At 42.0% G+C, this 16,355-nt stretch overlaps 1 protein-coding gene across 1 annotated transcript in view; it reads right to left on the reverse strand.

Moving 5' to 3' along the window:
- Positions 1-15,306, reverse strand: part of ACSM5 (acyl-CoA synthetase medium chain family member 5) — a 34,234-nt gene extending 18,928 nt beyond the window's left edge. Inside the window, exons 1-5 of the mRNA XM_045994050.1 lie at positions 15,179-15,306; positions 12,256-12,474; positions 7,415-7,625; positions 4,453-4,660; positions 2,116-2,259 (exon numbers count right to left, since the gene is read on the reverse strand). Of these exons, the coding sequence (XP_045850006.1) occupies positions 2,116-2,259; positions 4,453-4,660; positions 7,415-7,625; positions 12,256-12,456 (764 nt within the window). The 5' untranslated portion in view covers positions 12,457-12,474; positions 15,179-15,306. The remainder of the gene's footprint in view (positions 1-2,115; positions 2,260-4,452; positions 4,661-7,414; positions 7,626-12,255; positions 12,475-15,178) is intronic.
- Positions 15,307-16,355: the final 1,049 nt, after the last annotated feature.

The raw sequence follows: 16,355 nt of genomic DNA on the forward strand, positions 1-16,355 counted from the left end.
TAGAATTAAAAAATTTTTAATTAAAAAATTAAAATGCCTTCAAGAGTTCACAGTCTAGTGGGAGTTATCTATAAGGGGACACATAACCTCCATACAATCTGATGAGGGCACTTTCTTTATCCAACACTTCTTCTGGACTTGGCATTAGAATGTAGGAAAGAATGATTAGTCTTGCTTTGGGGGGCTTGCAGGTTGGTAAGTATAAACATCAAGGAGGTCCCTGGAGAGCAAGCTTTCATAGGGTTAAACCAATAGCTTTATGCAATTACAGAGAATGGGCACCTAACCCAGAGAAAGAATGGAGATGGGGTCTGAGAAATGCTTCCCCAGAGGAGGTGGGGTCTGAGCGAGATGTAATGATGCACAGGAGCTACACTGGGGAGGCAGAGAAGGAACGACATCCCAGGAAGGGGAAGCAGTACCTGCAAGCATAGAAAAGTGATCATGTTCTGCACTTGGATTTGGGGACATATGGTCTCCTGGTTCTCAACCTACTCAATGGCTGCTCCTTCTTGGTCTTCTCCTCTGAGTTTTCCTTGCTTCTCCTTTTGTTGTGGAAAGGCCTCAGGCATTCAATGCTGAGGCCTCTTCTCTTAGTGACCATTACTTTTCACCGATCTCATCCAATCTTATGGCATCAAGTACTACTTGGCTGAGAATTCCACCACGAATCTTTCCCACTAACTCTACACATGAATCTCCAACTGCCTCCCCAATATCTCCATTCTTAACTCAGGGTATGAGATGTCCACCATGCGTCCCACAGTGCCAAACATGGAGTCCTTATGTTCCTCCCACCAGACAGCTTATCCCAGCCTCCCCCCTATCAGTTAATGCTTCTGGTTGCTTGGGCCATAAATCCTGGCGTCATCCCTGACTCTTCACTTTCTCTCTTTCTTCATGTCAAACCCATCAGCAGATCTTTCCAGGCCTACGTTCAAAATACATTCAGAATCTTAGCTCCTCTCACTTCCCCTGGGGAAGCCTCCACCTTTCGCTTTTTTTTTTTAAAAAATATCCTATTTATTTGACAGAGAGAAATCACAACTAGGCAGAGAGAGAGGAGGAAGCAGGCTCCCTGCGGAGCAGAGAGCCCAATGCAGGGCTCGATCCCAGGACCCTGGGATCATGACCTGAGCCGAAGGCAGAGGCTTTAACCCACTGAGCCACCCAGGCGCCCCCCACCTTTCGCTCTTAATGCATTGGCCTCTGAAGTGGGTCTCTGCATCATCTCGTGGCCCCTACAGTTCATTCTCAACCCAAACTCCTGAGATAACCTTAAAAAAAATAAATCAGATCAAGTCACTGCTCAAAAACTCCACTGTACTTCAGAAAATTAAACATAGAATCACCATACGATCCAGCAATTCCACTAATGGGTATATAGCCAAAAGAATTAAAGACAGTTTTTAATAGATGCTTATATCCCCAAAGTTATATCCCCAGCCAAAAAGATGGGAAGCCCCCCAACTGTCCATCCATGAGTGACTGGATAAACAGCATTGGCATGTCACATACATGGGTATACTGCTGAGCCTTAATAAGAAAGGAAATTCTGACACATGCTACAAAATGGATGAAACCTGAGGACATTACACTAAGTAATATAAGTCAGACATAAAAGGAAAAATACTGTGTAATTCCATCCATAGGCAGTTCCCAGAGTAGTCAAATTCACAGAGACAGTAAGTAGAATGATGAATGTCAGGGCAGACATGGGAGGGAATGCGGAACTATTGTGTAATGTTTATTATGTGATACATATATATTCAGATTTGCAAAATGGAAAAAGTTCTAGAGATGGATGATGGAGATGATTGCAAAACAATGTGAATGTCCTTATTGACACTGAAGTTTACACTTGAAAATGGTTAAAATGGTAAATTTTAGGTGAAGTATCTCTTACCACAATTAAAAACAAAAATAAAAACAAAAACCCGCCGATGGCTTCTCACCTCGCTCAAAGGAAAGCCCAAAGCCTTCAGATACTACTGGATTTGCCACTTTGTTAGCTCTCTAACCTCAGTCTTACCACTACGTCCCTTACTTACATTCCTCCAGCTCACTCCCTACTTTCTGTTCCTTGGACCCAGCAGATGAACTGTCCCCTGGTACCTTCCACTGGCCACAAAACCCAGTCCGTAACTGGCCTGGGAGTGCGCAACCATCTTGGGTGCTCCGGTGGTGCCACTTGTGAAGTAGATGGCCAGAGGGTCTTGACTCTTGGTCCTCACACAGTTGTGCTCTGTGGATGCCTCGCTGTAAAATACAAAAATCCTCGGTAGCATTACAAGTAGTAAAAGCAGTCATAATAATAATATTTATAACAATACTGTCCACCATTTTAATAAATACTACCCATGAGGCACTGTGCTGGATGCTCCAGCTTGCATCTCTGAAGCCTACAATGACCTTCCGGGGTAGGTACAACCATCATTAGCAGCCTTTGTAAATAAGGAAATGGAGGCTCAAAAATGGTGCAGTGACTCTCTCTGAAAGGCCTGTGCTCCTCCACTAGGGCAGGAGGACCTTCCGGTGGAACATGCCCATTTCCATGCCTATGCTTCTGCACACTGGGCCACAGCCTCACTCCCACCTCAATTCCCCATAGTTTAGGGCTGAAGGGTTTCCTCAATTTGGAGGTTTGAGATCTGGGCAATTCCTAAAGTTCTGTGATCTGGAGAATCTTCTCTCTGACTGGGTCTCAACCCTGGCTGCACCATAGGAGCACCTGGTTAGTTTTTAAAACAAATACCATTGCTAAGGCTCCACCCTAGAGAAAAACCAGAATCTTCAATGGTGGGGTAGGCATTGGAATTTTTTTGTGGGGGTGGTTTTATTTTTTGCTTTTTGTTTTTTAGAGAGTATGTGTGTGCACTTGAGGCAGGGTGGGCCAAGGTAGGGGAGGTGGTGGGAAGAGGGGGAGAGAGAATCTTAGGTAGGCCCCATGCCCAGCACAGAGGACAACACAGGGCTCCATCCCACAACCCTGAGATCATGACCTGAGCTTAATCAAGAGATGGATGCTTAACCGACTAAGCCACCCAGGCACCCCTGTGGTTTTTTTGCTTTTATTTCTTAAAGCTCCTCAGGTAATTCTAAAGACAGCTGAAACTGAGAATCACTCATCTAGGCCAACCTGACAGCTCATCAAAATCATCTGGGCAGATCTCTTACAATACAGAGTCCTAGGGCCTTTGCTCAGATATGTCCCGTTAAGTCAGTCAGATGGGGGACCTTGGAACCTGAATTTAAAACAGCACCCAAAGATAAATAGCTAAATAAAATTTTAAGAAGAAAATTTTCCATAACTTCATGGTAGAAAGTTTACATTCTAGAGTAGTCAAGAATAATCCGGAGTATTTACCATGTCCATGCAAACTTAGAAATATATCTTTTGTACTTAACTTTATTACCTACACATGTTAAATATTTTCTGTTTCAGTTTCTGCTCCTAATCATTACACTGAAATATAATAATATATGATAAAAAAGTCATATGTTGGAAATATAATATTTTGGAAAATATAATAAATTATTTATAATGCATGGTTATGGGTCTTATCATACTAAAAATTGTGACACATCTAAGAGAATGTGGCATATAGTTCTTTTTAAAATGAAGATATTAATAGGAAACAAATGTTGATATTAGTAAAAAAATGAATAAATTAAATAAATTAAATAAAGTAGAACACACAGGTGAATGTGAGGCAGTTGGTCCGTAGGACTTGTGACTTAATAGTGCAGGCCCCTGGCAGGGCCCCTTTTCGCTTCTGCCTCTGATCAGGACAAAATCTCAAATTCCCAGGTAGGCTTCCACCAGGGCATTGCTCAAAGGCAAAGGGCTTTTGGTTCTGTTTGATGTAACTGCCTGTTAGCATCTTATATAAGTCACTTTACTTATCAGTTCTTCACCTGGGTTAAAGTGCATTTCATAGGGTTTTTTCCAAGGATTAAATAAGACGAAGTATGATTCGTTATTGGGCTCTGAGCACCAAACACAATACTTAAAACAAAACAGGTGTTCATCACATCTGTGGTACATGAATGAATGTAGGTAAATGCTTACCCAGCACTATGCCTAGCATACACTGAGCACACAATGCATGGTAGCTATTATTACATTACTAACTGATCACCTACTATGCCCTAAATGCATCATATGGGTTCTCTTGTTTACCCTGGCTCATAGCTCTGCAACCACTATCACCAATACTGAAGCAAATGATGCCCACAAAAACTAAGGACGATCCTAGTACTGCTCAGTACTTTGAAGGATCTTAAGGTGGTCACCAGGATTAGGTCTCAGGTCCATCTAGGCCTTACAGTGAGTGCTCCTTTCTGGTTTATTCTCTTGCTGCAGTCAGTAATGCATTCCATCTCCTATTGTTTAAAGGGGGAAAGCCTTGGCCTCCTCTTCATGTTGTTCTTTAGAGAGCCCCAACCTACCGGAGGAGTTTCCTGAAGTTCATCCAGCCTGGCCGACTGCCGTCTGACACCAGTAGCTTGGACTGGAGGAAGGGACAGTCAGCGTTAATGGCGTCCACCCGCGGAGCCAGGGAGTCACTGGTGATAATGGATTTGGCCCTGGACGCCTGCAGCCGATATTTGAGGTCCTTCTCTGTCAGCTGAGAGACACCCGGGATCATGACAGCCCCTGGCATCAGAGAGAGAAGGGATGTTGTCTGGGCAGCAGGGGAAGACCCCTGTGAAGAGGTCCAGACCAGATATCCCCATCAGAGACAGGAATAGGAAGAGATTAGAAAGGGATGGAATGCCTGAACTGGAAAAGGTAACAATAATGATAATAATGAAATCCAGAATATGTTTATGGAGGAATTACAAATGCTATGAACTGTATGTGCATTATTTCACTTAATTCTCACAACTCTGGAGAGTAGGTGCTATTATTATACCCATTTTGCAGATTAAAACAGCAACAACAACTAAGACAGACACTTAGCCTTAATTAAATGGAATAACTTGCCCAAGATCACATGGTTAACATGCTGTAGAGCTGTGATAGTGAATCCAGGAGGTAGTAAGCCTAGGGGTCCATTATCTCCAACAATATATTATACTGCCTTAGACATGGCCTAGCTCTATGGTCTTCCCTGCCTGCATACAAAAGACTACAACAAATCCTAGTGTTGAGAGTGGATCTCTTGGGGTGGGAGGCAGGAGGGCAAGTATAGGAGGTGGGAGCTCCAGCACTCCCACCAATGGCTTTTCAACCAAAGCCATTCTGAAGGTAGCTGAGTCCATCTTTTCTCAAGGAGAAGGGAAGAGTAAGCAAAAAGCAGGGACAAATTTTAATCGGACACCTGAAAAACCACCTGAGTAACTCAGAATGGAGGTTTATGAAACAACCCCATTGAAGCCAGCACTCTCATTTCACAGATGAGAAAAAAGAGATCCTAAGGCAATCAGTCATCCTTCCATGGCCAGTGAGTGAGACCAATAAACAAAGGAAGGGGCCAATCCCAAATTTTGTGGAAGCCAAACCAGAGTTCTCATTACTCTTTGCTTTATCTCCTAAACTTTTACAGGGGTTAAACCCCAGCATGAACACTTTGGAAGCTGAACAGTGTTTCTTCAGTTCATCTCTCTGCTTTAGCTGTTTTCAGAATAAGTCTGTCCTACCTGGAGATGTGCATGGTGCTTTGGGAGCCCAGTCAGAGGGCAGACAGGGCTTTCATCAAGAGAAATACCAAATAAAAGTCCAATACCTTAGACTGGAAGAGAGGTGATCAGTGTATATCAGGAGAACATGGGAATGTGAGAATGTGAGGACATCCAGCTTGGGTATCCTTTAAGATACTGGAGAGGATGTTGGGCTTGACACAGTCATGTGTGATAGTGTCTTGAGTTATTTTATTTGGACATCAAAGAAATGGGTGAATCTGCATAACTGGAGGAGCTGGAGACATTTAGGTAATAGGGGAAAGAATTAAAGTAACATCCCAAAAGTTCTGATCATGTAAACTGCCCAACACAATGCCTGGCACATAGTAGGTCCTCAAGAAAAGAACAAGGGCTCCCTTACCTTGGCCCTCATTTAAATAAACCTTATATATCATGGCAGAATATGGAGAATGCCCCAAACCTGTGTGCCTGTTTCTTTTCCTCTAGCTAGATACACTGAATGGCATTCACTTTGATATATTATGCAAAGATATATAAAAATAAAATGAAAGTTCCTGCCTTTTTCAGGGGAAGGAGCAATCCAGTCACAAAAATGGTTAACTAAACTTTTTCATATAGAAAAGCTCATTCTTGGGGCGCCTGGGTGGCTCAGTGGGTTAATCCTCTGCCTTCGGCTCGGGTCGTGATCTCAGGGTCCTGGGATCAGACCCCGAGTCAGGCTCTCTGCTCAGCAGGAGCCTGCTTCCCCCTCTCTCTGCCTGCCTCTCTGCCTACTTGTGATCTGTCAAATAAAAAAAAAATTAGAAAAGCTAATTCTCTGGTGTGAGTTTATATCCCTCTGTTTTGCAAGCATTATTTGTGAAAACATCTGTATTTTCAGGTAGGTTGTTCTATGGACATGCAACATTCCAAGTGGTGGAAAGTTCCCAGTGGATACAAAAAGTAGTTGTCTTATTTTTGTACAATCAGCAAAAACCAAAAACAAAACCCAGCCCTTTCAATAAGAGGATCAGATGGGGTCAGGAGAGGCCCTCTGAGTTCTCTGGATTGTGTCCTTTTGCCTTCTCTGCTGGAAAAATCATCCCAGGAAGATCAATGGTCCACTGCCTTGGCCATTCATAACAGTGGGAGGAGGAACCCCCAAGGGCTAATCTTATTGCTTTTATTATTTTCTCCTTCTCTTCCTTCCCTTGAGAGCTGGTAGATGCTATGGTGGTAAAAGCCATAAAATCTAAGAGTGAAACTAATGCAGATTGATAATGAAGGTCTCTTATCCATAACTGCATTGCTCTCTACATATTAGCAGCTCCTAAACCAAAACCAGCAAAAAAATATGTTTGGTTTGTCTACTCGGAATTTTTAAAAAGTTTACTTAGTTCTCAACATTAAAAAATTAGAAGGTTTTTTCATAAAAATCCACTTTTCCATCACAAAGTCAGAAGTGCTGGCAACATAGGCCCTCCTTCACACATGGCAACATCTGGCTGGGGTCGAGAAACACTTGCCCCCCTCCCATGATGAGGCATGTGAGCTCCAGTTTACTCTAGTCCCCAGTGCTTCCTATTGCTTCACAATGACCTGCTTTCATCAGTTACATTACCATCTGACTCTTATGCTCAATCAAGTTTGTGATTGTGGGGCAAAAGGGAGGTAAAACAAACTCTCCATAGGGCTCAATTTGCTCCATCTCCCAAACCATGTGACTTTGCAAAGCTCTGGCAGGTGGTGTCCGTCCCAACTGGTAGCCTCAGCTCTGCTCACTGACCTGTCCGTATGCATGCCACGCTGACCAGCCACCACTCTGGGAGACGCGGGAGCACCAGCATCATCCTGTCCCCAGGCTGAAGGCCGCATATATCCTGGAGCACATTAGCCGCCTTCCTGGACTGCTCCCCTAGCTCCTCAAAGTTCCACTTGACCTCTGCTCCCTTGCCATTGACCCACCAGAATGCAGGGATCTGGGGCCGGTGCCCAGCCTAGACAGCAGTATAGGCAGAAAAGAAATAGAAAACATTTGTTGAGAATTTTTGTTTGCTTGTTGTTTTATTTTTTATTTTTGCAATTATTAGTCACAGGGTTCAAATTCAAAACAATGAAAAGATGCATTGAGAAGGCTTACTGCCATCCTTGTGCCCATCTACCTTGTTCCCCATTTTACCTGCCTCAATATGTGACCAATATTATTAGTTTCTTATATATCCATTCAGTATTTCTTTCGGCAAATAGGTATATTCTGTTTTCCATACACCTTTTTAATGCAAAATGTAGCATATGATTCATACTGTTCTGCATTCTCCTCTTTTTTTTTGAGCTATAATTCTCATGCCATAAAATTCACTATTCTGAAGTGCACAATTCAGTGGAGTTTTTTAAAGATATTATAAAGTAGGCTTTGTGTTACCTGATAGTTTTGCCATCTAACATAAGTGTTCTGAGCATGTTGAAGCTAGGCAAAGCTAGTCAGTAGGTTAGGTGTGTTAAATGCATTTTCCAATTATGATATTTTCAACTTACAATGGGTCTTTTTCACTTAATTTTTTAAATTATGTTCAGTTAGCCAACATATAGTACATCATTAGTTTTTGATGTAGTGTTGTTCAACGATACAAGAAAATCGAAATTGTAAATATCCATGCCCCCAACATGGGAGCAGCCAATTATATAAACCAATTAATAACCAAAATAAAGACATATTGATAATAATACACTAATAGTAGGAAACCTCAACACTCTACTCTCAGCAATAGATCATCTAAGCAGAAGATCAACAAAGAAACAAGAGTTTTGAATGACACATCAGACCAGATGGACTTCACAGATATATAGAGAACATTCCATCCTAAAACAACAGAATATTCATTCTCGAGTGCACATGGAATTTTCTCCAGAATAGACCACATACTAGCTCACAAATCAGGTCTCAACTGATACCAAAAGACTGAGATTATTCCCTGCATGTTATCAGACTACAATGCTTTGACACTGGAACTCAATCACAAGAAAAAAAATTGGAAGGAATTCAAACACTTGGAAGTTAAAGAACATACTGCTAAAGAATTATTGGGTCAACCAGGAAATTAAAGAAGAACTTAAACAATTCAAGGAAACTAATGAGAAGGAAAACACATGGGTCCAAAACTAACGAGAAGGAAAACACATGAACCGCAAAGGCGGTCCTCAGGGGGAAATACACAGCCGTCCAAGCCTCTCTCAAAAAAGTAGAAAAATCCCAAATTCTCAAGCTAACCTTACATCCAAAGGAGCTGGAGAAAGAACAGCAAATAAAGCTTAAACCAAGCAGGAGAGAGAAACTTTGAAGATTAGAGCAGAAATCAATGAAATAGAAACCAAGAAAAACAGTAGAACAAATCAATAAAACTAGAAGCTGGTTCTTTGAATTAGTAAAATTGATAAACCTCTAGCCAGACTTAATCAAAAAGAAAAGGGAAAGGATCCAAATTCAATAAAATCATGAATGAAAGGGGAGAGATCAAATTTAACACCAAGGAAATAAAACAACTATTTGAAATTATTATCAGCATCTGTATGTCAACAAATTGAGTAACGCAGAAGAAATGGATGCCTTCCTGGAAACTTATAAACCACCAAGCCTGGAACAGCAAGAAATAAACAATCTGAATAGACCAATAACCAGCAACAAAATTGAAGCAGTAATCAAAAATCTCCCCAAAACCAAGACTCCAGGGCCAGATGGCTTCCCAGGGGAATTCTACCAAATATTTAAAGAAGAAATCATACCTACTCTACTGAAGCTGTTTCAAAAAAAAAAAATAAATAAAACTCATTCTATGAGGCCAGCATTACCCTGATCCCAAAATCAGGCAAAGACCTCATCAAAAAGGAGAATTACAGACCAATATCCCTGATGAACATGGATGCCAAAATACCCAACAAGATCCTAGCCAATAGAATCCAACAGTACATTAAAAAGATTATCCATCACAACCAGGTGGGATTTATCCCTGGGATGCAAGGGTTTTTCAATATTGTAAACCAATCAGTGTGATAGATCACATTAATAAAAGAAAAGACAAGAACCATACGATCTTCTCAATTGATGCAGAAAAAGCATTTGAAAAAATTCAGCATCCTTTCCTGATTAAACCTCTTCAGAGTGTAGGGACAGAAGTCACATACCTTAGTATCATAAAAGCCATCTATAAAAACCCCACAGCAAATATCATTCTTAATGGGGAAAAGATGAGAGCTTTTCCCTTAAGGTCAATTCAATGGTTTTTAATATACTCACAAAGTGGTATAATCATTGCCATAACCTAATCCCAAAACATTCTCATTATCCTAAAAAGAAATACCATACAGGGGCGCCTGGGTGGCTCAGTGGGTTAAGCCGCTGCCTTCGGCTCAGGTCATGATCTCAGGGTCCTGGGATCGAGCCCCACATCGGGCTCTCTGCTCAGCAGGAAGCCTGCTTCCTCCTCTCTCTCTCTGCCTGCCTCTCTGCCTACTTGTGATCTCTCTCTGTGTATCAAATAAATAAATAAAATCTTTAAAAAAAAAAAAAAAAAAAAAAAAAAAAAAAAAGAAATACCATACAGATTAGCAGGAGCTCCCTATTTCCCCCCACCCCCAGCCCTTGGCAACCACTAATCTACTTTTTGTCTCTATGGATCTGCCTATTCTGGACGTTTCATATGAACGGAATCATATAATATGTGCCAGTACCACTAGTTGGAAAGACGCTTCTTTCCTCCTTGAATTTACCGGCACTTTTGTTGAAAATCAACCGACCATAGATTTATTTCTGGACTCTCAATTCTATCCCATTCATCTATACTTCTCTTTTTACCAGTGCCACACCTTTTTTTTTTTTTTTCTCTCACACAGTCTTTATTACTGTCACTTAGCAGTAGATTTCGAAATAGGGAAGTATGAGTCCTATTGTGTTTCTTTATCAAGACTGTTGTGGTTATTATGTGCCCCTTGCCTTTCCACATGAAGCTTTGGACAAGATTATCTATTTCTGCAAAGAAGTCTACTGAGATTTTAATAGAGGTTACTTTGAGTATCTAGACCAATTTGGGATGTGGGGGGTTTTTTTTGCAGCTTTATAATTTCTGCTTCAATGGAATCAAGTCTAAAAAACATACAGTTCAACTCTGTCAAAGGCAGACTTCAGTAAGCTGCTAAATGCATACATAATGGAGAGGGTAATATTTTCTGGTGGTTCCTGTTTCCCGAAAGTTGAACTTCTTCAAATATGTATTAGACTCTTCCCAAAACTATCATCAAGGGGTATGTTACTTTTGTATAATGAGGTACTATCTTGGGGCGTTCTGAGATTCACCCAAATCTTTAACGAGTGCTGCTTTAATAAACACTCCTGAGTTATTCCAACCTTTGGTTAGTTTCCAGAGTTCTAAGAGGTTCATTCTGGCAACTTTTCCAAGATTTTTTACTGTTGTTGTTTTTACAGACGACAAAATTTTAGAATGTCCTTATTCCATCATTTTTGCTGATATAACCCTATTTGTATATATCTTTAGAAGAAATTCTCCAAGGTTGATCCCAGTGTGGAAAAAGAGCTCAGATTTTGTAGACAGGAACAGGGCACCCCAGTTCCATCTCCTACATATTCTTCTCATTTTATTCTCACAACTCCAGGAGGCAGATGGTATGACTTCCATTTTAGAGGTGAGAAAACTGAGATCCAAAGGGCTTAGGGCATGTATCCAAGGACCAAGTCTATCTAACTGCAAAGCCACCTTCATACTTTACTATATCCACTAACAGTATACTTTCACTGAATTTGCTAATAGTATTATTTTCCTCATTGTTTTTCTTTACGTAAGCTCTTCTTAAAATTAATATAAGTAAATTGCATGGAGATAAAGTTTATAGTCTCTTACTATAAAAGGTTAACATCCTTAACATTAAAAAAGTGACTATAAAATATAGAGACACAACAGACACCTAAGAGAAAAAAAAAAAGAAGGAAGTATATGCTCAGAGACACACAAAGAAATCAAGATAATCTTAACTCAGTTCTACATATCTGCTGTGATCTGTGAAACTCTGAGCCTCAGCCACGGTCCTTCCTTATTAAAAAGGGAAATACAGGGATGTCGGTGGCTTAGTCAGTTAGGCGTCTGACTCTTGATTTTGGCTCAGGTCATGATCTCAGGGTCGTGAGACTGAGCACCATGTGGACTCCGCACTGGGTGTGGATCCTACTTCAGATTCTCTCTCTCCTTCTGGCCCTCACCTCTGTGCTCTCTCAGTACACAACAGTGAGAGAAATATTAACGACAGAGTAGAATCAAAACAAAATTTTCTCTTTCACTTGATCAGAATGATGGGAATGGAATCAAAGGAGGCATAACTGTCTCAACTATGTGATGTGTGTTCAGGAATATGAGACACATTGGGCTAAGTATCTAAGGCTCATGAAACTTGGTCATAATTCTTTTTTTTCCCCTAAGGATTAAATGCTAACAGTTTAAGTTTTAGGACTTGCAAAATTCCCAGGTCAAAATGTCCACCTGTGTTGTTGCCTTGAGTCACACTGGGGTAACTGAGGGCAGCCTCTGAAGCCCAAGAGGGACACTAGGACACAGTGGGCCTTACCTTTTCCAGCTGACTCCACAGGTCCAGCACATCATGGGCAAAGTTGAAGTACTCAGGCACTGGCTGCTTCCCCAGGCTGATGGCTTCCCAGGTGGCCACAATCTTCTGAGGGTCAGGTAGAGGTGGCTGCTGCCCATGAGGCCCACAGAATCCCCGGGCATTTCTCAGCACCTGGAGGACCCATCCTCTTAGCCATAGCATCCTGTTATTGCCTGCAGCCTGTTTCCAAAGAGAAGAGAGATAACACGACCTTGAATTCTGAGCTCTGTGGAGAGACTGAGCTAGAGGAGAAATCTGCAGTCAGCCCCAATGGTGACTACAGTACACGCCGACTTGTAAACACAGTCTTGGGCTTTAGTCTTAATTCCACAGTGTGATTTAGGTCATTTCTTCTCTCTGAGTCTGAGATCCATCCCTTCCACCTCTCACGGCCTATGGATCTCTGTGGGTCTGAGGTCAGTTAACTCAGAGCCCACTTCTCAAGGCTTCCCAAGCCCACTTTCCCAAGGTAAATCCTGAACTGGCCTGACAAAGCCAAAAAAGTTCTAGGGCTTTATGGAAATATAATGTTATGTACAATTTTCCAGTAGCTTTATTCAAAAAAAAAAAGGAAAGGAACAGGTGAAATGAATAAAAATAGTATCTTATTTAGCCAGTATGAAAGATTAAAAAAAAAAAATGGAGTCATATATGTTAAGGGGTGAGCCTGGAGGCCATGAAGGAAGTGGGCGTTATGCATGTCCTCACCGGTAGAACTGTGAACTTTCGAACTGCACCGGACCACAAATACTCCAAGGACTCAGTCTGAACACCTGCAACTTGCTACAGCAGGAGACTTAGTGATAGCCTTAGCAATCAACTATACTCAGTCAAGATTAGTTTTCTGCCACCAACATCAATCAAAATTCTTTGTAAGCAATATATACAAACATTCCCTTTTGTCTTTAAAAAACCCTTGCCCTTTGGGGCACCTGGGTGGCTCAATCGGTTAATCATCTGACTCTTGATTTCAGCTCAGATCATATTTCAGCGTCATGATCTCAGGGTCATGAGATCAAGTCCCGCCTTAGCCCCACAGTGGCTCCATGCTGGGTGTAAAGGCTGTTTATAAGATTCTCTTTCTCTTTCTCCTTCTGCCCACCTCCCCTCTCTCTTAAAAAAAGAAAAACAAAACAAACAACAACAACAAAACCAGAACAAAACCCTTGCCTTTTGTTCCCTGGAGTTTGGGGTGGGGGGGGGGCACATTTCCATTACTGCCCAAATCTGTGTTCTCTGAATTGCAATTCTGAGACCTCCAAATAAACATTTTCTTCTTAGTTTAGCTTTGCCTCTTTTCTTGCTCAACATCGGCTATATCCCATAATTTCAACATGTAACCAGTGTAAAAATAAATCACTAAAGAGATATTTTATTTTTTTTGTACTAAGTCCTCACAATCCAACATTTATTTTACACTTAAAAGCACACCTCGGTTTGGACTAGCCACATTCCAAGGGCTCAGCAACCACAGGTTGCTACTGGCTACCATACTGGACAGGGCAGTCTCAGTGTCTTGATATTCAAAGTCTGGTCTATAGAACAGCAGCATCGGCCTCATCTGGGAGCCTGGGACACATGCAGAACCTCAGACGCCACCCTAGAGTGGTGGAATTAGACTCTGCACTTCAACAGGAGCTCCAGAGAGTTGTGTGCACTTTGTTTAAAGAGCAATGAGAAGCAGATGCAGGTTCTTTCAACCAAATTCCTCTCGGTCATAATAATAACAGAATATGGTCCTGTAACTGCCAGAGATTAAAAGTTTGAGCTTCTCCCACATTCTTTTATTAAGTCCTAGCCCCCCAGTGTGATCGTTACAGGTGGTGGGGGCCTCTGGGAGATCATTAGGTTCTGAGACCTCAGAGAGCTCACTGGCTCCTTCTGAATGGGGTGGACAAAACAAAAAGACAGGAGTCTGTGAACCAGAAGCGGGCTCTCAGCAGACACGAATCTGCCTGCCACAATTTGATCTTGGACTTCCTGGTCCCCAGAACTCTGAGAAATAAATGTTGTTTAAACGACAGCTGTCCAAACAGAATAAGCCATAACCAACAATAACAATGTGTAGCAATAACAAGAAAAACAATAATAATTGCCATCTACAGAAGTCTTACTGTGTACCAGGCATTTGGAAGGTGCTTTATAGATGTTATTTCCTTAAATCTTGACAACAACTCTATGATATAAATGCTATTTTCTCTATTTTATAGATAAAGAAAGTCAGGGTTTTTTCCTATGCAAATACAAACATAGGGGTTTTATGTTAATTTTTTTTGTTATATTATGTTAGTCACCATACAGTATGTCATTAGTTTTTGATGTAGTGTTCCAAAATTCATTGTTTACATATAACACCCAGTGCTCCATGCAATATGTGCCTTCCTTAATATCCATCACCGGCTAACCCATATCCTCACCCCCCTCCCCTCTAAAACCCTCAGTTTGTTTCTCAGAGTCCACAGTATCTCACAGCTCGTCTCCCCCTCCTATACTTTCAACACCATCCTGATTGGCATTTTTCAAAGTGCTGGAACAAATATTCCTAAACCACGTATGGAACCAGAAGGCAGGTTTCAAGAGGATAAGTGACCACAGGTCTCACCTTCCAGAAATGCCCAGGTCCGGGCTTCTGTTTGGCTGTGAGCCCTGAGTCCTCAGACTCCCTGTACCTGACGCTTTCCCACCCTCCCCTCCCTTCAACTCTGCCCCAAGCCTTTTCCTCTGCCTCCCTCCCATGGATTCCTCTGCCCCCTGACAGCTGATCATTAGAATCGGCCTCCCTGCTAACCCAAGGCCATTTCAGGCATGCCCCTTCTTGCTTTAAGCAGCAAAGGCCTCCGAGGCAGCTGACACCTGTCCTTAAAAAGATTTCTCTCTACATTACCTTGCTTTTGAACCCAAGAAATGCAAAAGGCCTTCAATGCTGTTTTAGCTGAATGCGGGCCTTAAACATTCAGGTTCCTCCAGGACACTGGAGAACGCAATTTGCTGACTTGGTCTCCCACTGGGAACTTTGGCCCCAAATGCAGCCAAGAGAGAGCAGAGCCCAAAGCCAGTAGAGGACACGGTGGCTTCAATTGGCCAGCACGCTTGGAGCCAATGAGAGTGACCCTGCTAAGCTATTCTCACAGCTTCCTGTGGCTCTGGTGGATATCTTCCCTGAAAATTCAGGTCACCACCACCTCAGCAGAAAAGAGAACAGAAACCTCCTTATGTTTTACCAGAAAGGATATAATAGTAACAATAATATAAGTTAACTGTGTTCCTTTTCTCCTCCAAACCCTCCAATGCATAGGGACAGAATGTAGATTAGTAGTTGCCTGAAACTGGGTATGTGAACAGGGAATGGCTGCAAATAGACACAAGGGATCTCTCTGAGGTGACAGAAATGTTTTAAATTTGGACAGTGATCATCATGGCTGCATAAATCTGTAAGTGTATTATTACTACTACTACTACTGATAATTGTAGTAATAATGGCATACTTGAATGAGTTATGGGATGTGAAATTAAACCTAAATAAAACTTTTTGTTTTGTTTTGTTTGTAAGCCTCCTAAGGCTCCCCTATCTGGTTCACAGTCCAAGCCAGTGTTCCAAGAGCAGTCTGCAAGGCCCCACGTGATTTCCTGGCTCTCCACTCCTACCCACTTGCTAAGCTCTGCTCCCACCACATTGTACTGGTCTGCCTGACTTTTGTCCTCCCTGCTGCTGGTAAACTGAATCTGTGGGAACAACAGCAAAAAAGATCCTGTTTCACAGTGTTTGCCAATATCTGTGGTTAAATATTACCATGGTGGCACGGCCAATTTCAAGCAACCAAAGATTTAACCACTGGCTTGCAAAGTTCCTGATTATTAATGGTCCCTAGTACGCCCCTATGAGTTGGCTCCAGCCAGTGCTGCTTCAAGCCTTTGCTGCCAGGACATTCCTTCCACACGGTCCACCACCTTGCCATTCACACATAGGCCCTGCTCAGTGTGCCTTGAGCCACCGCCCTACCCCCAACTAGAACCTTCTCCTATCTGACACTTCCCACCCTCCCTTCTCTCTTTGATTTTCC

This window comes from Meles meles, chromosome 21 (genome assembly GCF_922984935.1).
Source record: "Meles meles chromosome 21, mMelMel3.1 paternal haplotype, whole genome shotgun sequence".
Lineage (NCBI taxonomy): Eukaryota > Metazoa > Chordata > Mammalia > Carnivora > Mustelidae > Meles > Meles meles.